General features: G+C 43.9%; 1 protein-coding gene across 1 annotated transcript; it reads left to right on the top strand.

Annotated features, from left to right (window-relative positions):
• Window positions 1-27,219, top strand: ILDR1 (immunoglobulin like domain containing receptor 1). Its single transcript, XM_030858069.3, is given in 8 exon segments — window positions 1-792; window positions 2,177-2,326; window positions 5,655-5,774; window positions 6,058-6,204; window positions 12,219-12,350; window positions 12,569-13,266; window positions 13,269-13,391; window positions 25,719-27,219. Coding segments are annotated over 8 exon segments (1,659 nt in total). The 5' UTR covers window positions 1-545; the 3' UTR covers window positions 25,761-27,219.

Genomic DNA, 27,219 nt, shown 5'->3' with positions numbered 1-27,219 from the left:
AAGAAGATGTTGGGGGTAGGAGTTTATTAATTAATTAATTTATTTTTGCTGTGTTGGGTCTTCATTTCTGTGCGAGGGCTTTCTCTAGTTGTGGCAAGCGGGGGCCACTCTTCATCGCAGTGCGCGGGCCTCTCACTGTCACGGCTTCTCTTGTTGTGGAGCACAGGCTCCAGACGCGCAGGCTCAGTAGTTGTGGCTCACGGGCCCAGTTGCTCCGCGGCATGTGGGATCCTCCCAGACCAGGGCTCGAACCCGTGTCCCCTGCATCGGCAGGCAGACTCTCAACCACTGCGCCATCAGGGAAGCCCCATGGCCTTCTTTTAATATCGTTTCTTTATCATTGTTGGATGTGTTATCACTCCCTATGGACTGGGAGCACCTTGGGAGTCATGGTTTTTGCTCTTTTTCTCCTCCATCTCCTCCAGGGTGTCTGTGCAGTTTCCGTCCCAACCCTGCCCAGGCTAAGTAAGAACACAGACAGCTTGTGAGCTGCTCCCAACCAGTCAGGCGGTGTGTTTGCTTGTGTGCAATGCTTTTATTGCCCCATGAATAGAAGTAGGTCACCCCTTAGAGACCTACCTAAGGTCTGCCTTCAGCATTGTCTCCTGCTCTTGGCTGCAGGGTGTGTGTCCTTGCTGGTGACAGTCCAGCACACGGAGCGCTATGTCACCCTGTTTGCCTCCGTCGTTCTCAAATGTGACTACACCACCTCTGCCCAGCTCCAGGATGTGGTGGTGACGTGGCGCTTCAAGTCCTTCTGCAAGGACCCCATCTTTGATTACTACTCTGCATGTGAGTGCCCTCATCCCTTCCCCCTGCTCTCCCGGAGTCCTTCTGTGAAGTACCGCCATTAGGGTGTAGGAATTATTTAGGATCACAAATCCTTATAGTGAGAAGAAGCCAGAAAGATCACTTAATACTGTCCCCTTGTTTTATAGATAAACAAACGGAGGCCAGGTAGATGAAATAACTTATTCAGGGTCACATAATATTTATTTATTTTAAAATTTATGTCTCACCTTGTTCTAAAATAAATGAAGGCAGCTTAGACTTTAAATAAAAGGCAGAGCAAGTTGTGACTCCTAGTTCATTCCTGGTTGCCCACCCATGCGCTAAGATGAGGATGTAGGTCTGCCTCTCATCACCCCCACCTCCTCCGAACGCAGACAAGAAGACTCCTACCCGCCCCCCAATGACGCATGAGGAGTGGTCCCTTGTGAGCCTCCCGCCCACTGCCACACTCCCTTCTAGAGCCAGCCTTCCTGGTGGACAGTCAGTCCTCTGTGGACTAAACACTCTCAGTGCTGGAGAGCTCCCTGGCCACAGGCAGCCTGTTCATTGTTGGACATCCCTGAGTGCTGTGCAGCTCTCCCCATGCTTAGCCAAGTCCTGCCTCTCAGTAACAGCTGCCCTACTCACGTCAGTCCTGCTGTCTGGAACCAAAGCTCTTCCCTAGCTGCCCACCTCTGCCTCTCTCAAGAAACAAAGGAACCCTGATCCCCACCACCAGCCTGGGACAGTTAACCATTAGAAATTCGGAGAATAGAAGTAGATACCCTGTTCACAGGAAGGAACTGAGCTTCCTGAGATGAGGAAAAGCAAGGGGAGACATCAGCTTTACCTTTTTTAGCCCTAATATCTTACAATATGAACTCCAAAACCTAACTGTCTGAGCCACCCACAGAGCCTGACATTGTCCCCAAAACACCCCTCTCTAAATTGAGGCATTGTTTCCTGGGGGTTACTCTTAAAATGCCTGCATTAAGTGGGAAGGTAGGAGGGACCGGCTAGTAGGCATTTATCATCAGCAGATTTAACAGCTCTCAAAACTTTTATTGTGAGGGCAGGTGGATGAACCATATGGGAGCAGATTCTGGAGTGACTTTGAAAATGAGGCAAGGGAAACTGGGGGGGGGAGATGGGGATGCAGTCAGGATTTGGAAATGATGGCCTATTAGAGGGGTCTGGAGTCTTGCTGCTCAAAGTGTGGGTCATTGGTGTCACCTGGGAACTCATTAGAAATGCAGAATCTCAGATCCCCACTCCAGAATCTTTGTGGGGATGCATAGGCTCGGGAAAAATTGAGAACATTCATTGCTCCAGAAACCACTAAGGGCACCTTTCTTCATGGGAATTCCCCACTGCTGTGTGACGTAGGTATGTACTCTTTCCCCAGCATACCAGGCGGCTTTATCCCTGGGCCAGGACCCATCCAATGACTGCAATGACAGCCAGCGGGAGGTGCGCATCGTGGCCCAGAGGCGGGGGCAGAACGAGCCCGTGCTGGGGGTGGATTACCGGCAGCGCAAGATCACCATCCAGAACCGTGAGTGTGGAGGCAGCAGGGAACTGGGGGTGGAGAGGTGTGTAGACCAGGCCCAGAGGTCTGAGTCATTGTGGGGATTTCCCCTTTTTTTCTGCTGCCTGATGGTCTACTTCGTCACTTTCATTTTTTGAGGAAAGTGCCAAATACACAGAATGTGCTATATACCATCTGAAGTCATTACCCTGGAAGCTGGTCTCAGGCAAGAAGACATCCTACAGCTTTGGCTAAAGGTCAGGGAGTGGGTGATTTCCTTTGCTTTTCCAAGATGCAGGTCTAACGTGTGGCTCAGGCTCCCTTGATTCCTTCCACAGATTGTTCTCAGGGCCTGCTCGAACCCCAGGCCCCTCAGTTCCCCTCTGGCTACTTCTGTTGCCCAAATCTAAGGAAATAGGGGTTTCCAAGTAGATGGCCACCTTAGACCCTTGCCCTCCATTGGTAGAGGAAAGAGCATTGTGCTTAGAATCAAAAGACAGGGTGGGTGCCCCCATGCTTCCACTCCCTTGCTTAGTGACCAGCAGCAGATCCATTCTTTTCTCTGGCCTCTGTTGCCACATCTGAAAGATGGGCATAATGGCCTCTGTCTCCCCACACCAAAGTGAGTATCAAATGTGGTATCTGAGAGCTATGTCTAAAGCATATGCATTCTTTGTGGGAGTACAGAGAGTAGTGGTCAGCCCCGGCTATGGAGTCAGACTCAGGTGTTGGTCCCCGTTCTGCACGTACAGGGTGTGTGAACTTGGGCAAGTCCCTTCCATTTTTTTTAGCCTCAATTTCTGTAAGATGGGACTTGCCGTAGTACGTATCTCATAGAGAGTTGTCAAGATTAAGTGAGATAATACGTATAAAGCACTTAGCAAACATTAAGTGTGCAGTAAACTTCAATTATGATCACTCAACACTTTTGAATGGATGGGTCAGTGCCCCACATTCCTGTCTTATAATCCAGGACTGCTGCAATGGATTATTGGCACAGAATTCAGAGCGTATTTCAATGAGCTTTATGTGCAGTGTTACATAAATATTGGCTGGTTGAAAGTGAAAAAAAAAAAAGTGGGAGAATACACCTAGAAGGCCACTCAGGGTACTCTTAGCAACAATGTGAGGAAATCAGTGAATATTCTATGACTGTTGAGGTAGATCAAGCCAGTTTAAAAATTGCTTCCACCTTTGTGTATAATACTTTGGCTATAATACATAAGTCTGATCCATTTACATTCAACCTCAGACCTTCCCAAGTCAACCCTTGAATGCTCAGCCTTAGGGAACATCTATCCTTTTCCAGTTTCTAGGTGCATCCTCAGAGGTTCAGGGTGACTCTGCTTTCTCCAGAGCCCACAGAATTAGCTCCGATCTGACCTCAAAGTTTAAAGTCTCCTTTACAGTTTTTGAAGGATGAAAGTGCCCATAGGGGATAGTCCCTGATTTGCCGTCTTTTTTTCTAATTTTGCGCAGCACTGTCTACTACTTCCCCTCCCAACCACGTTTGGGTCAAACTCTGCCTCCTTCTTACTCCCATGGGAAAACGGTATTTCCCCTTGGTCTTAATTTTTAACCTCAGGCTTGTTGTGACTTCTTGGAGCCCTTGTTTTCTGATACTTTTATGCCTGTGTTTGCATCATTTGAGAAGACCCTGTCAAATCAGTTCTTGGATAATTTAAAATATTAACATATCTGAATGTCCTCATTACTCTGACATCCCTGAAATAATCCTTATGCCTCTAATAAAATTGGGGCAGATTTATAACACACATTAACCTTGGAGGGGGAATTTCTTCCTAAGCACTTTCACCATTCTTCCAAGTCTGGGGCAAGCTTGTTTCTGGGAAAGGCAGTGGGTTTGGAAAATCATGGGGTAGGAAAAAACCGTAGGGATTGACGTAGAAAGAGAAGGAAACAGAAGTCGAAGTTAGCTCCAATGGTGCGTGACCTTGCATGTTTGTTTCATTTCCTCAGTAAATATTTCTTGACAAAGAGATAATAAAGAATTGCAGCTAGGACTGCCAGCTGAGCAGGAGCAAGTCTTTAACTGAGGTCTTTAAGAATTTGAAGGTGTCCTCTGGTACTTACTGTGGCTGAAGTAGCAGGGACGTGGGAGCTGCCCTGATGCCTTTGACTGGACTTTAAGCGCTTTGAGGACAGAGATAGGTCTTGTTTGACCTTCCATAGAGTCTGATATAGTGCTGGACCCACAAAAGGTCTTTAGTGAACATTTGTGACATTTACTAAATGTGAACATAACATTCACCTATCTTAATGGGGTAGATGCTTGGTGCTCATGAAAACTGAAATTCTTTTCTTGAGTAAGCTTTACTCTTAAAATATTGGCATTTCATCTTTACTTATTATTCAAGTTCATCTCACCTATCCTTTCAAGATTCAGAAGTATGTGTTTCCAGCTTGTGAGGAATCCAGGCTGTGGAGTTTTCCACTCAGTTAGGAGAGGACGGTAGAGCTTGGTGGTTAAGGGAACCAGCTTTGGGGCAGAGACATGAGTTTGAACCTACCTCTGGTACCTCTCTCTGTTCTAGCTTCCTCTAGTCCTAGTTTCCTCATCTGAAATGCAGCTAATAATCCTACCCACTGTATCAGGATTAAGTTTGATTGCAAGTAAGCAAAAGCCCCAAATATTAGTGACTTAAACAATAAAGAAGTTTATTTCCACTCATGTATAAATTTGGAGGTAGACAGACAAGAACTAGTGTGGTGGGTCCGTTCCATTATGTCCTCAGGTACCCAAGTTCCTTCCAGCTCACCAAGAATGTCATCTCCTTCCTCATGGTCCAAGATGGCAGCCATCACATTTGCTTTCCAGATAACAGAGTTGAAGAAGAAAGGGGCAAAGAAGTTCCTAAACTGTTTTTAAAAAAGTTCCTGGGAGCCATCATGTGACACTTCTGCTTATATTGTGTCCACCAGAACTGAGTCACATGTCCATGTCCATCTGTAAATGAGGATGGGAAATAGTGATTTTATTCTGGATGGCCATGTACATGACCAAAACTTCTATGATCATGAGAGAAGGGGAGAATAGACATTGGGAGATAGCCGGTAATCTCTACCTCACCCACTTAGAGTTGTTTTGGGAAGTAAATGAGGTGATGTATCCCAAATCCTTTCAAGGTACCTAGTAGGGCTCAATGAATGGTAAGTTCTGCCACCTTTATATTGTTTGGAGAAAGAAGAGAGTCTCAAACGAAGGAATTGAGGCCTTTCTCTGAACTATGAGAGGCCCTCTTGGGATGTGGAAGTACAATGCTGGGGACTTGAAGCGACCATAGATCAGATCCCTCTCCTTTAACCACTGGCACCTTCCCCTCCCCTGTTGCAGGAGCAGATCTTGTGATTAATGAAGTGATGTGGTGGGACCATGGAGTGTATTATTGCACCATTGAGGCTCCAGGGGACACGTCAGGAGACCCAGATAAGGAAGTGAAGCTCATTGTCCTGCGTAAGTGCTCCTGGAGCTTTCTATTCGGCCACCCCGCTGTGACACTTTTACATACAGAAAAAAAAGAAAAACAGAAACACGCAAGCCTAGGTTATTGTTGTTGGTAGCCAGCCTCTGAAGTTCCCTTACCAAAGATAAACTTTTTTTTTTTTTTTTTTGCCTGTATGTTGCTCACCTTTAACCTATAGTTCAAGAGCTGTGTTGATCAGACCTCTACAATGTTACAACCTGAAGCATGCACCTGCATGTTTAGTTCAATCCCTGCTCGGCTTCTCTCCTGCAGACTGGCTGACAGTGATCTTGATCATCCTGGGGGCCCTCCTTCTGCTCCTGCTGATTGGAGTGTGCTGGTGCCAGTGCTGTCCTCAGTACTGCTGCTGCTACGTCCGCTGCCCCTGCTGTCCCGACCGCTGCTGCTGCCCCGAGGAAGGTGAGAGGGGACGGACGAGCAGTGCGGTGGGGTGGTGCAGGAGCCTTGTGCCCCAGACAGATCCATTTCATATGCCCAGGTCAAAACCTTGGGTTCTTCCAGGTTCTCCTCCATGCCCTTCTCCTGTCAGAGGCTCAGAGGTCTTTGGCCTCAGCCCAGGAAATTATGCTCAGGGAAGCTATGGAGCAAAGTGGGAGGACTTCTGCCTGTTCACCTCCTAGCCTGCCTAAGGCTTCGTTCAGGTGTCTCTGCCTACATATCAGTGGCCCTGATGTGCCTGTGCTCCAGCATTTGCTCCCGGCACTGACCTTGCTTGGACACGAGGTGGCTGGAGGGAGTGATTTGCATAGAGCTGTGAGAGAGAAGGCCACTTCTCAAAGATGACTTGAAAAGAACAGATGAGTAGAGAGAGGTGTTGGAGCAGGGATTCTCAAACTTAAGAATCTCCTGGAGGCCTCCATCTGCAGAGTTTCTGATTTAATCGGTCTTAGGTGGCTCTGAGAATTTATATTTCTCAAAAGTTCACAGGTGATGCAATTCTGCCAGTCTGGGTGCCACACTTCGAGAGCCTCATTTTTAGACAAAGGAAAGAGGGGGCAGAAGAAGATCTTGGTCTAATGTGATCTTTCTTTGGGCTTAAGTTTGACCTTTTAAAACAGAATTGTGACATGCCATAAAAAATTTGGTGAAGGCAAAAGAAAAAGAATTATTCTACAAAGATCTTTCCTTACTAAAGAGATGGAATCAACAGCTTTAAATGGAAGGAGGTTTTTTTGTTTTTAAAGTAACATTTCCTTTTCCTGATGATATAAGTGAAGTATTACATTGTCGAAAATTTGAAATGTAGGAAAACGAAAAGACTAATCTAAGCACCCAGATATAACCACTCTTATCATTTTGGTCCATTTGAAAAGAAAACTTTTAAAAGAAAAAAAAAAAGAAATTGGTTGTTAAGACAGAAACAAAACCTAATCTACAAGGTCAAGAAGTTCAGTGGTCTGAGTCTAGTTTCAGGCCTATGTTCTGAGGTTGCTGTCTTACAGGAAAAGAGAACTAACTTTTATTGGATGTCTGGTGTGTGTGGGCCCTTTGCATATATTTCCCTTTTGAATCCTCACAACCCTAGAAGGCAGGTATCATCATTATTTAACCATGAGGAGACTGAAGGTCAGAGGAGTCACACAGCTGGTAAGTAGCAGAAGTAGTGCAGCGTCGTATTCATGATTATCTGACTTATGAGTGCCTGAATTTCCCACGAGAGAGGCTGCCACGACCTGTCTGTGTAGATCACTATGGGATTGGCTGAGATACCAATGAACTCCTTCAAGAGAGGAAAAATAGCAGAGAACTCAATATTGGGCCACGGAGCTCCCTACCGTTCAGAGGCCTCTGGGAGAGATGCCACGTAGAAGTCACTGCCACTGGAGCAGAAACAGGCAGACTGAGATGGGAGAAACTCTCCCAAGATACTTTCTTGGAATCCCTAGGTCTGTGGGGTACTCAAAACAGTCAGGGCTAGGGACTCAGTCAGCACAAGCCATAAATGTATCCACTGTCAGTAAGCTGATAAACAGGTTCTGGGAGAAAGTGGTTTCTCCTAAGTGGTTAGAGGTCATTTAGAAGAACTGGTAAAATAAAGAAATGTGGGCCACAAATAAAAGATCCCTGAACTTGAGCAGATGAGATCACTTTCAAAGTGAGTCACTTGGGGAGTCTGTCCTGAGGAATTTGGTGATAAGAGGAGATTACATAGAGGGGGCAGGAGTTGTCAAGGAAAGCTCTTGGGTGGGGAAGAGGGTGTATGTGATCGTTGATTTTTTTTTAGAATAAGGTAACCCTAAGCATATGTGTAGGCAGAGAACCAAGGCCAATAGAAAGAGAGTGAAGGGAAGCATTGTGAAGTGAGGCGATGACTCAGAAGGGATGGAGCCAGTGGGAGAGACATCAGGCTTACAGTGAAAGGATTACCTTTAGACAGAAAAGGAAAAGGAAGCCTGCCCTCTGAAGAGAGAGAGGAAGTTGTTAACACCTGGAAGATGATTAAAGTGTCAGGGAAGGAGCTGAGGGAGCGAGCTCACACCAGCCTGTCTCGATTTCAGCACATCAAAATTCTAGATGCAAAAGGCAGCTTCGAGAACGATGCCAGTGATTCTTGAGCTTCCGAGACCACAGCCCACCTCCCCAACCTGCTCCTACTTTCCAGTGAGAGTTAACAGAGGACCAGAGAGGAGAAAAATGAAAATGACACCAAAGTTTAGTCATCCTTGGTAATTCACTTAGTACTAGTAAACAACCTACAGTAGAACTTAAAGAAGAAAAGTTATTGACACTGAATCTTATTTTTTTTCTGTGGGAACTGGAGCGACAACTTCCATCCCTAGATTGGTTGTTGACCCTCCTCCCCACAGAACCCCTAGGCGCACCCTGCAGTGGGCTATAGGCCACACGGAGAATCTCTGATCTATGCCACCCACCTCCCCATCCCCTCAGCTGAGGGAAGTGAGGCCTAGAGAGACTTTTCCACAGTTACACACAGCTTGTTAGTGATGAGCCCTGGACTAGACCTAGGTCTCTTGATTCCATGTCCAGGGCTGGTTCCTCTTCCTCAGCAAAGACATGTCATTAGCTGAAAGTTCATAGGGAGGGGAAGACATGAGAAGTTTAAACTGCTGCTCTGGAGGAGGGAAGCAGGGTTGCTAGATCAGTCAAGGAGATCTACGCACATTGCGAGAAGGGCTATATGAGGTCAGTTGCCTGACTGTGCAGCCAGTGTGGGCCCAGGAAGCATTGACTGGTGGTTTCCTAAAGCTGAAATGGCAAAAATTCAAGGGGCATGAGATTCTAGGATGCTCCCGAGGATGTCAGTGGAAGGACTGCCAGTCAATTTGGTATACTGTGTATACTGCCAGTATATGTATAAAAAAAAGGAATGTGTGACCATGGGTCAGAGAGGGCGAAGAACACACTGTAAGGGCAGGGAGGGGGTGGTAAGGAATAGTAAGAAGTTGGAGGTCCTCAGGGGCACCATGGGTGATGCACACAGAGGATGCTGGCTGCAGGTCTCTGCAGGAGGGGAGGTGTTGAGTGTTATTTCTGCCACAAAAGGGTCTTCTTAAAGAACATGCCCTGGGTTTTCCTCAGAAATGAGGATGAATATGCTTTTGGTGGTCTAGTCTCCAAATGTGTACTTTTTGAGATCTAAGGTGAAAGATGAGATCTTTCTATGAGATATCTTCTATGAGATCTAAGGTGAAAGAAGCGACTTATTTTAACAGTAACAGTGAGAGCCATGAGCTATTAGGCATTTCATGTGCATTACCTCATTTAACTTCAACAACTTTGTGAAGTAGGTATTATTATCCCCAGCTCAGATATGAGGAGATTGGGCTCAGACACTCTGGAAACTCACTCAAACTTACACAGCTAATACATGCTGGGATTCAAGTTGAAGTCCACTTGACCCTCAAAGCCTGTGTTTAACCTATCCCTGAGGACCATAATTCTCAGAATGTTGTTGAGAATCCACAATAGTCAACTCCAGTTCGACTCCCTGCATTAAAATCAGAGAGCTTGTTGAAAACATGGATTTTCTTACCTTGTATTAGACTGAAGGTCAGTCTGCGAGCAGGGTCCAGGAGTCTGTATATATAACTAGCGCGTTAAAGGTGACCAAGGCAGACTTTACACCACTGAGGTTCAGAGATAACTTATTAGGAGTCTTGAAGCTTTGTTCGTTTCTCCATGTTTCTTATTTTATTACCTGATTCCCCATTAGGTGAGCAATAGAAACACCTGATAGCCTAGACTTCCCCATGGAGCTGTTTCCAGGGAGAGGAGGGCAAGGGAGAAGCTCAGAGGCTGTATTTTTCCACTCCCATCTCATCAGTTCCAGTGCATCAGGGAAGGGAGGGACCCTGGGAAAAAGTTTGTGGCAGCTAAGAAGGGAGCAGGTGTGTTAATCTTGGGAATATGTAAAAATCTGACAGGAAAGCGCGTGGAGGATCTGGAAGGGTCTCTAGGGAGTCATCTCTGCAGGGGGTCCCATTAATTAAAAAGTCATTTGGGGAGCAAGGAGTTAAGCCCAACTCTCCTTTTCCCTCCTATTGAATTGGAGGAGTTGAAGAAGGAAGTGGCCCAAAGGGGGAATGGTATCATCTGGAGGAAACCAAGATTCAGTCAGAGGGGCAGGGGGTGGGTAGGGTTGTTCCCAATGGAATCAGATGTCCCCAGGCCTTGGAAGCAGAGGTTAGTCTGAAGTGGGTTTTGAATGGTGTGGTGCTGAGTGGAGAGAAATAAAGTGAGGCACTACCACTAGAGAAGGGTTTTTTTTTGTTTTTAGGTTTTTTTTTTTTTTTTTTGCTTTATCACATAAATAAAGGAGTCTGGGGACTCTGTGGTTTGGCAGAAAGAGTACAGGCTTGAGTGGCAGACAGACACCGGGTCACATGCTGCCTCTGCCAGTCACCAGCTGTGGGACATTGGGCTGGGAAGATAACCTCTGTAAGCCTAACTTCCTCATCTGATTCTCATATTAAGAGATTCCTCTGAGGATTAGTTAGCTCATGTAAAGTGACTGGCGCATATTAAGGAGGGCATTGTGTGTGCTGAAGATATCGTGTATAGGGAGCTGGGGGAGGCACCTATTAGCAAGAGGGAGAGGAAAGTGCTGAGCAAGTGAACCTATCTTTAGAGGGTCTGGAGTGCTGTCCTTTGGCATGAAGATGTGGCAGCTGGGTGAGCTGCTCTAAGTTTGCATCTGACTTCCTCCATGCTGGGCTGTGACTCACCATCAGGGCTGGGGCTCCAAACATTTTGGGGGGCTTGGCCGAAACCACTTCCTATTGTGCTGGAAGTTGGTTTCATACTAGAGCCATTGGGTAGCCTTCCTGATGGCCCTTTAGCTGCTGGCCTCAGCAAATCTCCCAACCTATGCAGCTGGGTCCAGAATGTCTGTCTTCTACCTCTTCCTACTGTGGTAAGAGGAAGCCTCTGGCAGAGCCCTGCTGCTTTAGGGGTGGCCACTGGGCTTGGGAAACCCAGGAGGAGGTGAGAGTGCTAGGCTGGCAGGCACTTCCTGCACTTAAGCACACAAGTACATTTCCTACATGCATGGATAGACAGGGAGCTTGGGAGACATGTGCACTTGGTCACAATTACCTCAAAATAGAAATTCATGAACAAAAACAACTAGATGTGTTTGTTTTTAATTTGTACTTGCTGTGGGTTGTGTGCTTCAGACCAGCTGCACCTAAGGGACTGGAGAAACATTTCTATGGATCCCTTGTGCTGCTTTTTTCTATTATTTTCTTTGCCCTGAAAGGAAATGGTATTTCCCTTCTCCCTTCTCTGCCTCTACCCCACCCATTAGAGATTCCCCCTACTTAGGGAAAACCCCAATACTTAATAAAGTGAGGAGAAGAGTAGAAAGGATCCACTTCAACTTTTTTGCATTCTCTGCCTTCTTCCCCCTGGTTTTCTCCCACCCAGGGCTGGCATTACCAGCTAGAAACGTTCTTCAGTCCCTCTCCCTTTACCAGTAATTCTGCCCATTGACCTCAGCACCTGCGTCCTCTTTTTCCACTCTGAGCAGGCAGTCCTCCCAAGCAGCCCCTGACTAACAGCCTCCTCTGAGCCCTTTGCATCTGTACCTTCTATATTTGGCCTATGGCCTGAAATTTCATTGCCTGCTAATACCTATGCATGTACCTATACATTTTAGGTGACCTTGGAAATGGGCAGAACAATGAAATGTTTTCAAGACTAGGAAGTCAGGTTTTAAGATTATATTTCCTAGTGTGCAGGAGTTGCAGTGTTGGCTAGGGAATTTATTCCCAGCTCCTTGCCAAAGGAATAGTTGATTCACTACTTCCCTTACACCCATGCGAGAGAGGTCACAATAAACTTCGAAGAGAGAAAGTGGCCTCTTGGCAAGGCTGCTAGGTGGAGAGAAGTGAAGTGGGAGGTGTGGGCCTTGCCCTGGCTGAGGGTCTGCATTTCTCCTTTTCCCCCTGCAGCCATGGCCCACCAACGCAACATGAAGCAGGCTCAGGCCCTAGGCCCTCAGATGATCGAAAAACCCCTGTACTGGGGGGCGGACAGGAGCTCCCAGTTTTCATCTTATCCAATGAATCCACTGCTGCAGCAAGGTAAACCTTGCCAGAGATTTGGGGTGGGAGAGGGTAAAGGGCAAGGGTAGGAGCGTGGGCTGCATTGGGGCCTTCATGACCAATATGGTGGACATCTTTACGACTGAGGATGGGAGGGGGTAGATGCATGCTAATAAGGTGGCACTTCGGTGCCCTGATTCTGAGGAGTGTGTTTTGGATCAGCAGTTCTGCATGTTCTTTTCCTTATTTTCAATCAGATTTGTCCCTGCGATCCAGCCTCCCAGAGATGACCACCGCTCACCCTCCCATCACCAACGGTGTCCTAGAGTATTTGGAGAAAGAGCTGCGGAACCTCAACCCAGCCCAGCCTCTGCCGGCTGACCTCCAAGGCAGATCTGGCCATCCCCGCAGCATGCTGTCCTCCCTGGGCTCTGAGGTCGTGGAACGCAGAATCATCCACCTTCCCCCGCTGGTCAGAGACCTGCCGTCTCTGCGGAGGACCAGCAACTCCTCCCACCAGCAGTGGCTCCCCCCGCCTCCCCCCGGACCCTGGGATCTGAGGGAGGGGAGAAGGCAGCACCGCTACTCTGATTTCCAGCAGGAGCACCGGGACCGGGAGCCTCAGCGCTGGGCGCTGGAGCAAAGGGAGCTGGGCCGACTGCGGAGCGGAAGGCACCGCAGCTCCAGGCAGCGCGGGTCACCCATGCCCTGGTCAGACAGGGACAGCCTCAGCGACGGCCCCTCGTCCAGCGAGGCCCGCTGGCCGCCCAACCGCCCCCGTCTCCGCAGCCGCTTCCCAGAGAGAGCCCGCGGGCCCAGCCCCCGGGGCAGCGCTCAGGGACACCAGAGGCGCCGGCACCGCAGCTACTCCCCTCCCCTGCCCTCCGGCCTCAGTTCCTGGAGCTCCGAGGAGGAGGAGGAGGAGAAGGAGAGGCAGCCCCGGAATTGGGGCCCCGCCGCCGCCGCCGCCGCCGCTCGCGCTCCCCAAACTGGCCTGAGGAGAAGCCACCCAGTTACCGCTCGCTGGATGTCACCCCAGGCAAGGATGGCAGGAAAAAAGGGAGTGTGGAGAGGCGCTCGGTGAGCCTGGGGCTTCCTGCTGAGGGTCGGGCGCGGGCAGAAGGGACCCTTCAGCCAGGCTGACACGGGCCACCTCACCTGCCGCCGCGGAGGGTCCCTCATCTCTGTTTTGCCCCGCTGGCCCTCTGGGCGTGGTGAGACCCCTCTTGCAGAGCTGGACGGGACCAGTGAGTGCCAAGAGCAGGGGAGGGACTCTGGGCGTGATGCTTAAGAGGGCCTTCTCACTCTCAGTCTGGCTCCAGCCCTCATCACAGTCCCGTGAGGCCAGTCGGGCCGGGTCCCTCCATTTCACGGGTGAGGAAACGAAGCTCAAAATAATTAAGCGCTTTGTGAGTAGTGGAGCTAGAACTCCAGCACAGGCTTCCACCAGCCAAGGCTTTACTTCCTGTCATAGCTGCCTTGCTTTACTTAGCAACAATTTCCATACCCCAAATTAGAACCGTGGGCCTGACAGGACGTTTGTGCCACTTCTGGGTGCTGCAAGTCAGTGTGCAAGGGCCTGAGACCCACCCCCAACCCCTCCGGAAAGTATCGTTAAAGTGATTTAGGGAAACAAAAACAAAACAAAACAAAACCCCCCAAAACCCTGTTATCCCAAATATGGGTCGAAACTTTAGGACTCTGTGAACAGGCAAGGTGCCAATGGAAAGGGGCACAAAGGGGGATGCAGGCTCTTTAAGCCTCTGAATATAGACCTTTTTTCTCCTTTAAGATGCGACTTTAAAATATCATCTTATAATTAATATACCCCTATGATAGTATTCCTTCTGTGTTGTCACTTTGCAAAGTTATGCTGGCTGTTGCTCAGAAATATTCATGAACTGCCTCAGAACCAACCTACAGGCTAGCCACAAAAATCTATTTCTCTATTCGACTAAAATCCTTTTTCCGTTTTGCTTCTGTTGAGATAAAGGGATACGTAGTCAGTTGTGAGGGAAGTTCCCAGAGTAGAGGGATATTAGAGGAACAAGAATTTTAATCTCTCATGCACTTTGAAGGATACAACTCTCGTTTGGAAATGCAAATTCTGCTGTGACTTGTTTTAAAACCAATCATCTGCATAGTGTGTACAAAGAAACAGGCACCTTATGAGAGCCCCAGTGCTGGCCTTTCTAGGGAAGAACCTTGGCGAAAGAGTGATTTGTGAGGAAGGTAGCAAAAGCCCACAGGCATTTCTGAAATAATCAATGGCAATTATATTCTCACAGATGTCCCACGAGAGAGGCAAAGACCAGTAATAATGAAACTTAGTAGTATCCTTACTAAGTGGTACTGAGCTATGGACATTTATGCAACATCTCATTTAATCCTTTCAACACCCTGTGAGGTTTGTACTATTATGTTCATTTTACGGTGGATACAACTCTTTCTTCCATGTTACCAGTAAGAAAATTACACCCTGAAAGAAAATACAGAATCAATCAGAGCCAGGACAACCACTGTTACTTTGGTCATACGATTACTAGACAGTCTCTTATCTTCATTTTAACAGAAAAATGTAATTTAAAAGTCAGCTTTTGGCTTCAAATCCAAACCCTATTTTTTTTTTAAGTTAAACTTTTTCTTTATTTTCTTCTAAATTATATGGTTTCTTTTAAGTGAGAGAATGGTGAAAGGAGCACCAGTTATGTTTTGGATAACAGAATAAGCCCTTTCCAAGCCTTATTTCATTTAATCCTTGCGATAGCCCTGTGAGGCTCAGTGAGGTTAAGTAACATGCTCAAGGTCACACAGCCAATAGGGAGTGAAGCCAGAATTTGAACAAAGCCCTCTGACTCAAGACTATGCCCTTTTCAATAACTCATGCTGCCTAATTAGAAGAGAATTGTGTGGGGCAATGATGTTTTCTTGTGACTTTATTTCTTATCATCAAGATGTACACACAAATAATTCTATCACAAGCAAACCAAATTTTCGATTGTAAAGTTGCTTGTGAGAGGCAAAGTCGCTCAAGATAATTGTAAAGGCCTTCATTGTTTTGGATTTCTCTGAGCTTATCTCCAAAATAGTTATCACTTTACTTTATCACATTCAACTATCCACTCAAACTCTGAGTGACCAGAGGCCCAAGACCAAAGCTTGATTTGGAAGGTTGATTCGTTTGAAGGGCACCGTGTTTTGTTTATTTTGTTTGTAACTTGAAATTTGAATGCTTTTAGTGGGCCCCAAATCTCTCTCCGCTCCTCTCCTTGGCAGGGCCGGATGCTTTCCACACACCTTCTAGCCTCTGAAGTCTTTGGAGCTTGCAGCTAACTTTAGAAGTTATGGTACAATTGGGCCACTAGATGGTGATCTTTGATTATATATAACTTGAGTTTCTTAAATTGAGCTGATAAGATGTATGACTATTTTCTTAAATCAAGCTTTCAACAGTTACAGCTTTACCATAACTTTTTACAAAATACTTATTAAAAACACTTTATTAAATATTCAGAGTAATATGAATTAATCAAAAAATCTTTTGGCTCAAATGGAGTGTCTCTCTAGAGTAATGTTTAACAAGTAGATACCAACAGGCAAGGCCTTGCATGTAAATGATCTCATGGGAACTGAACTAGGTAAGGAGTATTGTCTGCACAGTGCCCATGAGAAAAGGGAAGTTATGTTGAGGTATCTTCCATTTGACTCCAGAACCAGGACTCCAGCCAAGATCTCATTGCGTGTCTGGTGGTCTTTTCACTCCACCAAAAGTCAACAGTCTCAGAAATATAAGAAGCAGTAATATCAAGCTTTAAACTCCAGGGGTTTCAGACTGAGTGGCCCCTCTGTTTCTGGTATCCTTCAAATCGATCATCTTTCTTTCCAGTCTTGCTCTGTCAGGAAGGGCTTCCCAAGGCATTGCTGATTTGTTCCAATCTTGGCCTGTACACACCTGTTCTAATGCAAGAGAAAGTTACTGCATTCTTTCCTCTCCAAGCTAAACTCAAACTTGCTGTAGAGAATCCAAGATTTTTTTCTTTTTTCTTGACTCTTTGATTTAATTAAAAACATTTTAGATTATGGTACTTTCTTCTACTTTCAGTAAAATGTCTATTCTTTGATAATGTCTTTTCTTTAGAAAACCCTGTACAACTTCCTTTGGCTCCATTTTGTTGCTTTCCTTTGTCAGAGAGCATTCATCCCACAGCATTTTTGTTCCAAGAAAAATTTTTTTTATTGAAGTATAGTTGGTCTACAATGTTTCAGGTGTACAGCAAAGTGATTCAGTTTTATATATATATTATTTTTCAGACTCTTTTCTGTTATAGATTATTACAAGATATTGAATATAGTTCCCTGTGCTATACAGGAGGTCCTTGTTGTTTATCTACTTATATATAGTAGTGTGTATGTGTTAATCCCAAGTTCCTACTTTATCCCCCGCCCCTTTCCCTTTCATAACCATAAGTTTGTTTTCTATGACTGTGAGTCTATTTCTGTTTTGTAAATAAGCCCATTTGTATCATTTTTTAATCCTACATATAAGTGATATTATATGATATTTGTGTTTCTGTGTCTGACTTACTTCACTTTACTTCACTTTGTATGATAATCTCTAGGTCCATCCATTTGTTGCTACAAATGACATAATTTCATTCTTTTTTATGGCTGAGTAATAGTCCTTTGTATATATATACCACATCTTTTTAAAAAAAAATTTATTGGACTTCCCTGATGGTCCAGTGGTTAAGACTTCATGCTTCCACTGCAGGGGGCATGGGTTTGATCCCTGGTTGGGGAACTAAGATCCCACATGCTGCGTGATGTGGCCAAAAAAAAGAAAAAAATTATTGAAATATAGTTGATTTACAATGTGTATTAGTTTCAGCAAAGTGATTCAGTTTTATATATATTATTTGTGTATATATGTGTGTATATATATATTTGTATATATATTCTTTTTTAGATTCTTTTCCATTATAGGTTATTACAAGATATTGAGTATAGTTAGTTCCCTGCGCTATATAGTAGGTCCTTGTTGGTTATCTGTTTTATAAATATATAGTAGCATATTTTAATCCCAAACTCCTAACTTATTCCTCTCCCACCTTTTCCCCTTTAGTAGCCATAAAGTTTGTTTTCTATGTCTATGCATATATACCACATCTTCTTTATCCATTCATCTGTCGCTGGACATTCAGGTTGCTTCCATGTCTTGGCTATTGTAAATAGTGCCACTATGAACATTGGGGTGCATGTTTCTTTTCAAATTAGAGTTTGCTTCTTTTCCATATATGCCCAGGAGTGGGATTGCTGGATTATATGGTAACTCTATTTTTAGTTTCTTAAGGAACTTCGTACTGTTTCCATAGTGACTGTACCAATTTACATTCCCACCAACAGTGTAGGAGGGTTCTTTTTTCTCCACACCCTCTCTAGTATTTATCATTTGTAGACCTTTTGATGATGGCCATTCTGACTGATGTGAGATGATACCTCATTGTAGTTTTGATTTGCATTTCTCTAATAATTAGTGATGTTGAGCATCCTTTCATGTGCCTGTTGGCCATCTGTGTGTCATCTTTGGAGAAATGTCTAATTAGGTCTTCTGTCAATTTTTTGATTGGGTTATTGGGCTTTTTTTTTATTGAGATGTATAAGCTGTTTGTATATTTTGGAAATTAATCCCTTGTTGGTCCCATCGCCTGCAAATATTTCTCTCCCATTCTGTAGGTTGTCTTTTCATTTGATTTATGGTTTCCTTTGCTGTGCAAAAGCTTTTAAGTTATTTAGGTCCCATTTGTTTATTTTTGCTTTTGTTTCCATTACTCTAGGAGGCAGATCCAAAAAAAAATTGCTGCAATTTATGTCAAAGAGTGTTCCACTTATGTTTTCCTCTAGGAGTTTTATAGTATCCAGTCTTATATTTAGTTTGCTTTTGTATATGGTGTTAGAGAATTTTCTAATTTCATTCTTTTACAGGTAGCTGTCCAGTTTTCCTATCACCACTTGTTGAAGAAACTTTCTGTTCTCCACTGTATATTCTTGCCTCCTTTGTTGTAGATTAATTGACCATAAGTGCATGGGTTTATTTCTGGGCTTTCAGTCCTGTTCCATGGAAGTATGTGTCTGATTTTGTGCCAGTACCATATTGTTTTGATTAGTGTAGCTTTATAGTATAGTCTGAAGTCAGGGAGTGTGATTGCTCCAGCTCCGTTCTTCTTTCTCAAGATTTGTTTAGCTATTCAAGGTCTTTTGTGTTTCCATACAGATTAAAAATCTTTTGTTCTAGTTCTGTGAAAAATGTCATTGGTAATTTGATAGGGGTTGCATTGAATCTGTAGATTGCCTTGGGTAGTATGGTCATTTTAACAATACTGATTCTTCCAATCCAGGAATATGGTATATCTTTCCATCTGTTTGTGTCATCCTCAATTTCTTTCATCAGCGCCTTATAGTTTTCAGAGTACAGGTCTTTTGCCCCCTTAAGGTAGGTTTATTCCTAGGTATTTTTTTTAATGGTATTGTTTCCTTAATTTCTCTTCTGATATTTTGTTGTTAGTGTATAGAAATGCAACAGATTTCTATACGTTAATTTTGTATCCTGCAACTTTACCGAATTCATTGATGAGCTCTAGTAGTTTTCTGGTAGTGTCTTTAGAATTTTCTATGTATAGTATCATGTCATCTGCAAACAGTGACAGTTTTACTACTTCCTTTCCCATCTGGATTCCTTTTATTTCTTTTTCTTCTCTGATTGCAGTGGCTGTGACTGCCACAACTATGTTGAATAAAAGTGGCAAGAGTGGGCATCCTTGTCTTGTACCTGATCTTAGAGGGAATGCTTTCAGCTTTTCACCATTGAGTATGATGTTAGCTGTGGGTTTGTCATAAATGGCCTTAATTATGTTGAGATATGTTCCCTTTATGCCCACTTTCTGGAGAGGTTTTATCATAAATGGATGTTGAATTGTATCAAAAGCCTTTTCTGCTTCAATTGAGATGATTGTATCATATGGTTTTTATTCTTCAATTTGTTAATGTGATGTATCACACTGATTGATTTGCAGATATTGAAAAATCTTTGCATACCTGGGATAAATCCCACTTGATCATGGTAAATTACCCTTTTAATGTATTGTTGGATTTGATTTGCTAGTATTTTTATTTATTTATTTTTGGCTGCGTTGGGTCTTTGTTACTGTGCATGGGCTTTCTCTAGTTGTGGTGAGTGGGGGCTACTCTTCGTTGTGGTGTGTGGGCTTCTCATTGCAGTGGCTTCTCTTGTTGCAGAGCACAGGCTCTAGGCACATGGGCTTCAGTAGTTGTGGTTCACAGGCTCTAGAGCACAGGCTCAGTAGTAGTGACACATGGGCTTAGTTGCTCCACAGTGTGTGGATCTTCCCAGACCAGGGCTTGAACCCGTGTCTCCTGCATTGGCAGGTGGATTCTTAACCAGTGTGCCACCAGGGAAGCCCTATTTGCTAGTATTTTGTTGAGGATTTTTTCATCTGTGTTCATCAGTGATATTGGTCTATAATTGTCTTTTTTGTGTGATATCTTTGTCTGGTTTTGGTATCAGGGTGATGGTGGCCTCAGAGAATGGGTTCAGAAGTGTTTCTTCCTCTGCAGTTTTTTAGAATAGTTTCAGAAGGATAGGTGTTAACACTTCTCTAAATGTTTGGTAGCATTCATCTGTGAAGCTATCTTGTCCTGGACTTTTGTTTTGGGGGAGGTTTTAAATTACCGATTCAGTTTCCTTACTGGTAATTTCTTCGTATTTTCTGTTTCTTTCTGGTTCAGTCTAGGGAGATTGTACTTCCTAAGAATTTGTCCATTTCTCCTAGGCTGTCCATTTTATTGGCATAGAGTTGCTTGTAGCATTCTCTTATGATCCTGGATAAGTCTGAGTAAAGGCTTATCAATTTTGTTTATCTTTTCCAAGAACAAGCGTTTAGCTTCATTGGTCTTTTCTATTGTTTTTGTGGGTTTTTTTGGTCTCTATTTCATTTATTTTTGCTCTGAACCTTGTGATTTCTTTCCTTCTACTAACTTTGGGTTTTGTGTGTTGTTCTTTCTCTAGTTGCTTTAAGTATAAGGTTAGGTTGTTTATTTGAGATTTTTCTTGTTTCTGAGGTAAGCCTGTATTGCTCTTAGAACTGCTTTTGCTGAGTCCCATAGGTTTTGGATCATTGTGCTTTCATTTTCATTTGTCTCTAGGTATTTTTAAAATTTCCTCTTTGATTTCTTCAGTGATCCATTAGTAGCATATTGTTTAGCCTCCACGTGTTTTTGTTTTTTTGCAGTATTTTTTCTTGTAGTTGATTTCTAGTCTCATAGGGTTGTGGTCAGAAAAGATGCTTGATAAGATTTCAATTTTCTTAAATTTACCAAGGCTTGTTTTGTGGCCTAGCATGTGATCTATCCTGGAGAATGTTCCATGTGCACTTGAATGTGTAACCTGCTGCTTTTGGATGGAATGCTCTATAAATATCAGTTGAGTCCATTTGGTCTAATGTGATATTTAAGACCTGCGTTTCCTTACTAATTTCTGTCTGGATTATCTGTCCATTGATGTAAGTGGGGTGTTAAAGTCCCCCACTATTATTATGTTACTGTCAGTTTCTCCTTTTATGTCTGTTAACATTTGCCTTATATATTGAAGTGATCCTATGTTGGGTGCATATATATTTACAATTTCTTTATCTTCTTCTTGGATTGATCCTTTGATCATTACGTAGTGTCCTTGTCTCTTATAAGGACAAGGACACTTGTCAGTGTCTTTATATATATATATATATATATTTAACATCTTTATTGGAGTATAATTGCTTTACAATGGTGTGTTACTTTCTGCTTTATAACAAAGTGAATCAGTTATACATATACATATGTCCCCATATCTCTTCCCTCTTGCATCTCCCTCCCTCCCTCCCTCCCTATCCCACCCCTTTAGGTGGTCACAAAGCACCGAGCTGATCTCCCTGTGCTATGTGGCTGCTTCCCACTAGCTATCTATTTTACGTTTGGTAGTGTCTATATGTCCATGCCACTCTCTCACTTCATCCCAGCTTACCCTTCCCCCTCCCCATATCCTCAAGTCCATTCTCTAGTAGGTCTGCATCTTTATTCCCGTCTTGCCCCTAGGTTCTTCATGACCATTTAATTTTTTTTTTAGATTCCATATTTATGTGTTAGCATACGGTATTTATTTTTCTCTTTCTGACTTACTTCACTCTGAATGACAGTCTCTAGGACCATCCACCTCACTACAAATAACTCAGTTTCGTTCCTTTTTATGGCTGAGTAATATTCCATTGTACATATGTGCCACATCTTCTTTATCCATTTGTCTGCTGATGGACACTTAGGTTGCTTCCATGTCCTGGCTATTGTAAATAGAGCTGCAATGAACATTTTAGTACATGACTCTCTTTGAATTATGGTTTTCTCAGGGTATATGCCCAGTAGTGGGATTGCTGGGTCATATGGTAGTTCTATTTTTAGTTTTTTAAGGACCCTCCATACTGTTCTCCATAGTGGCTGTATCAGTTTACATTCCCATCAACAGTGCAAGAGGGCTCCCTTTTCTCCACACCCTTTCCAGCATTTATTGTTTGTAGATTTTTTCATGATGGCCATTCTGACTGGTGTGAGGTGATACCTCATTGTAGTTTTGATTTGCATTTTTCTGATGATTAATGATGTTGAGCATTCTTTCATGTGTTTGTTGGCAATCTGTATATCTTCTTTGGAGAAATGTCTAGGTCTTCTGCCCATTTTTGGACTGGGTTGTTTGTTTTTTTGACATTGAGCTACATGAGCTGCTTGTAAATTTTGGAGATTAATCCTCTGTCAGTTGCTTCATTTGCAAATATTTTCTCCCATTCTGAGGGTTGTCTTTTCATTGTTTATGGTTTCCTTTGCTGTGCAAAAGCTTTTAAGTTTCATTAGGTCCCATTTTTTAATTTTCGTTTTTATTTCCATTTCTCTAGGAGGTGGGTCAAAAAGGATCTTGCTGTGATTTATGACATAGAGTGTTCTATGTTTTCCTCTAAGAGTTTGATGGTGTCTGGCCTTACATTTAGGTCTTTAATCCATTTTGAGTTTATTTTTGTGTATGGTGTTAGGGAGTGTTCTAATTTCATTCTTTTACATGTAGCTGTCCAGTTTTCCCAGCACCACTTATTGAAGAGGCTGTCTTTTCTCCACTGTATATTCTTGCCTCCTTTATCAAAGATAAGGTGACCATATGTGTGTGGGTTTATCTCTGGGCTTTCTATCCTGTTCCATTGATCTATATTTCTGTTTCTGTGCCAGTGTCTTTATATTTTAAACTCTATTTTGTCTGATATAAGTATTGCTACTCTAGGTTTCTTTTGACTTCCATTTGCATGGCATACATTTTTCCATCCCCTCGCTTTCAGTCTGTAGATCTGAACTGAATCTCCTGTAGGCAGCATATATATGGGTCTTGTTTTTGTATTCATTCAGCCAGTCTATGTGTTTTGGTTGGAGCATTTAGTACATTTACATTTAAGGTAATTACTGATATGTGTTCTTATTGACATTTTGTTAATTGGTTTGGATTTGTTTTTCTGGGTCTTTTTCCTTTTCTTCTTTTGTTCTCTTCTCTTGTGATTTGATGACTACCTTTAGTGTTATGTTTGGACTTCTTTCTCTTTTTTGTGCGTATATCTATTATAGATTTTTGGTTTGTGGTTATCATGAGGTTTTTATACAGCAATCTATAAATAAATATTTTTATTTCAGTTATTGTATTCTTCAATTCTGTTTGGTTGTTCTTTATATTTTCTAATTCTTTGTTAAAAATCTCTAACTTCTCACTCTGTGCATCCATTTTCTTCTTGAGTTCCTTGATAATCATTATGAGTATTACTCTAAACTCTTTCTCAGATAGATTGCCTGTCTCCACTTCACTTAGTTCATCTTCTGGGGTTTTATCTTGTTCCTTTGTCTGGAACATATTCCTCTGCCACCTTATTTTGTCCAAGTTGCTATTTGTATTTTTGTGTATATGGTATATTAGTTATGTTTCTAACCTTGGAGCAGTGGCCCTCTGTAGGAGGCATCCTATGGGTCCCAGCAGTGCATTCCCCTCTTGTTACCCAAGCTGTATTCTCTAGGTGTTCCCCCTAAGAGGGCTGCTTGGGTCCTTCTGTTGAGGCAGGCTATGTGGGCAGTCTGGTAGGCTTGGTTGGCCCCTAGTTTGGTTGGTGTCAGCCCCTGTCTTGTACACATGCTGCTGGCTGCTGTTTAGTGTGGTCTGGTCATGAGGTGCCTGGTTTTGGGATCCAAGTGGGCTCCCCAGGGCTAGTGCTGGCTCCCTGGTGGGCAAAGTCAGGATCCTGAAGACTCGGGCTGTTGCCCACCCACTAGCAGGTGAAGCCAGATCCTGGGGTTAGTGCCAGACTACTGGCAGGCAGAGCTAGTTCCCAGGTCTTGCTGCAGGGTCCAGGGATCTCAGAGCTTGTTTCAGACCATTGGTGGAAGGGGGGCAGTTCCTGACACAATTGGGTATGGGGTCTGGGGTGTCCTGAAGTTTGCATTCACATGATAGTGGGCAGGGTCAGGGTCCAGGTGGTCCCAGGGTAGGATCTGGCCTGCATTGCAGGATTGTGGATTTCTTGCTTCTGGTGTCTGCCCCCTGGTGGGTGAGGCTGATCTAGAGGCTTGTGCAGGCTTCCTGGTGGGAGGGGCTGGTACCTGCCCACTGGTGGGTGGAGCTGGGTCTTGGCCCTTTGGTGGGCTGGGCTGTGTCTAGAGGCTTTTGTGGGCTCTGTAGTCTTTAGGCAGCCTGTCTGTGGATGGGTGGGGCTGTGTCCCCGCCAAGTTAGTTGTTTGGCCTGAGATGTCCCAGCACTAGTGCACCTACAGGCTATTGGGTGGCCCAGGTCTTGACTCTAATGAGCCAATATGGCAGCTGCCAGGAGTGTTCATGTGGCTGAATGTTTAATATGTCTGCAACTAGTGTCTGTTTCCCCAGGGTGAGCTGTAGCCACCCCTACCTCTCCAGGAGACTCTCCAAGACCAGCAGGTAGGTCTGGCCCAGGCTCCTATCAAAGTATTGCTTTTGCCTTGCGTCCTGGTGAATGGGAGCTTTTGTGTACTCCCTTTAAGAGTGAAGTCTCTATTTCCCCCAGTCCTATGGGGCTCCTGCAATTAAGCCCAGCTGGCCTTCAAAGCCAAATGCTCTGGGGGCTCATCTTCCTGGTGCTGGATCCCCAGGTTGGGGAGCCTGATGTGGGGCTCAGAACTCTCACTCCTGTGGGAGAACCTCTGCAATATAATTATTCTCCAGTTTGTGGTTCACCCACCCAGGGGGTATGGGAATTGATTATATTGCAAGTCTGCCCCTCCTACCTGTCTCATTTTGGTTCTTTCTATATATCTTTAGTTGTAGGAGATCTTTTCCTGTAGGTTTCAGTTTTTTGTTTTGTTTTGTTTTTTATTGATGGTGGTTCTGAAGATAGTTGTGATTTTGGTGTGCTCATGAGAGGAGGTGAGCTCAGGGCCTTTCTACTCTGCCATCTTGGCTACAGTCTCCCATCCCACAGCATTTTGATTAGAAACCATGCTCTCAAAACTCACTTTCTTGATAAAATGGAAACACACAATTTTTATAGCAACATGAATATAGTACATACATATACATTTTGAACAGTATGTTTTGAGGCAGATACCTTATCTTGCCATTTCAAACAAGAAAGGTTACATTCATAGATGACGTTGTAGATATTCAAAACTGAAATAAAAATAATCTCCTCCAATACAAAGTTAGAGAAATACGAGAAATTAAAACCATAGTTCTTGAAGCCCTCATAGCGCAAGATGAGAAAGCCAAAAGATCAAGTGGAATAACTTCTGAAGAAAAGCCACCGCGTTTGGTCAGGAAAAGATAATTAGTGATCTGAACAAATAACATCAGAGAAATACCAAGGTGTGAAGCTTAACTTTTTAGATAAGGGCTAAGAACAAATCGTTCAGGAGAATATAAATGGGAAAAGGAAAACTGGGCCATATCTTCATGAATAAATGATAGAGAGAGGGACTGATGAATGGAACAGGGTACCTTGTTTTTCGATCTAAGAGAGACTTAAAGATGTTAAAAACCAGCAAAAAGCAGAGTGAATGAGACTCTAAGAAATTTTCAGAAATTAAAGGTGTTTGAGGGAGGCTCCAGTGAGGTAGAAAGATGAGAAACATAAGCCAAGGGGAGAAACTGGCTTCATGACAAGTCAAGAAATAATTTTTAGATTCAGAGCTGCTGTCCCAGCAGCCACCACTCACTGAGGATTTGCACCAGAATCAAGCCTACTCGTGTATTGTATACATAGACAATAGAGCCCAGCTGACTGGATTTTTGTATATTCTTCTATTCCCCAGGAGAGAGAGAGCTCCCATAGTGGAAGGAGTGTGGTCATTTAGTCACCAGGCACAACACTGCTTCTGTGGCTACTTCTCAGCTCCTGCATGTCATCAGCATCACCTAGATTTCCAGCTGACTTGGGAGGGGCCATTCCAGCTGACTTGAGATGGACACCGCAAGTTTGTATCTAACAGTTTTGGCTTAGATTCTGAGAATCAAATAGAAGAATTTTATAAACAAAGTTTGAGGAATTAATGACTGTAGTTTTAGCCTTGGTACACACTCTGCATATTTAGATAGTCAGACTTGTAATGAATTCTAACTGGGATGTGATCCCTCAGGAACTTAGTAGCCTGAGTCTTCAACTAGGTTACACTGCTCAGAACTGTGGCCATTCTCAAAGTGAGAACTCAGGAATCTTTAAGAGGAAATCAAACATTTCCTGCTCCTCTTAGGAGCAGAAAATCTATGGAGTACTATAGGGAAATTTCCATGGAAACTTGTCTCCCCCTATAGCATATCTAGAGGATCCCTCCATGTTACGAGTCCACTTTACTGCCCCCAAGCCTGGTCCTGAATGCCTTTGAGGGTTCACTCAGAGATGGCACAGGAAATACTCCAGCAATGTGCCCTCTCACAGGCTATTTATTGCATGTGTAGAAAGTCACAGAGAAGCACTTTTGCACCAGTCTTATTCCTGTCATTTGTTTTCTTCTTTTTTTTTTTTTTTTGCCTATATCTAATTTATATTTTCCTATATAACATGCATCCATTGAAACCACTTTAAATGCTTCTTGGGAACAACAAAGTACATAAGTAAAGAAGAAGTAAGTGAAAGCTACTGGCCTGAGGATTCTGCCCCAAATATCTATTTTGATGCACTTGATGAAGTTAAGCCTTCTTCCCGACTAAAGCTCAGAGAAGAGCCAGGCCAACCTGATAATTTTGGAGCGACCTTTCTCCTGGCACTACTCAGCCTTGCAGAGTTATTCCCCAAGCAAAGGCATCCAGGCAGGTTTTACTACTCAGTGCCCCAGGAGGAAGGGTCTGTGCCTCTCTGTAATAGGCCCTACCTCTCTCTCTCATTTTCCTCAGCCCCTTCTGGTGGCTTCATCAATCCATTTGTGCTTCATGTAGAGACTCTCCTTAAGCAGACTGTAAGTAGATGGCCTGAAAGGAAGCGCGTGCATGTGTGTGTGTGTGTGTGTGTGCGCGCGTGCACGCGCGTGCGTTCCTCAACAGTATCTTTATGTGTATGGCCTTAAGCTCATTTTAGATCCTTTTGTATTAACATCCGTTGTTTCTCCCAGTCTCATTAATTACATGTTAGAGAATATTGGTTAAATACCTGCACTGTGCAAAGGTGTCTTTGGGATTTTTACTATCCATAATGTAACTGCGTCTAAATTGGTAAAACAGAAAAAATAAAACTTTAATGGATAATTCAGTAGCTGAGGGACTTCTGGTCTGGACAAGATGGCATAGACCTCTTTTTCCCTGCTCCTCCTCCCTAAGCAC

This window comes from Globicephala melas, chromosome 4 (assembly GCF_963455315.2).
Source record: "Globicephala melas chromosome 4, mGloMel1.2, whole genome shotgun sequence".
Taxonomy (NCBI): Eukaryota; Metazoa; Chordata; class Mammalia; order Artiodactyla; family Delphinidae; genus Globicephala; species Globicephala melas.
Note: the sequence above shows the minus strand (reverse complement) of the source record. Positions and strands in the feature narration are given on the sequence as shown.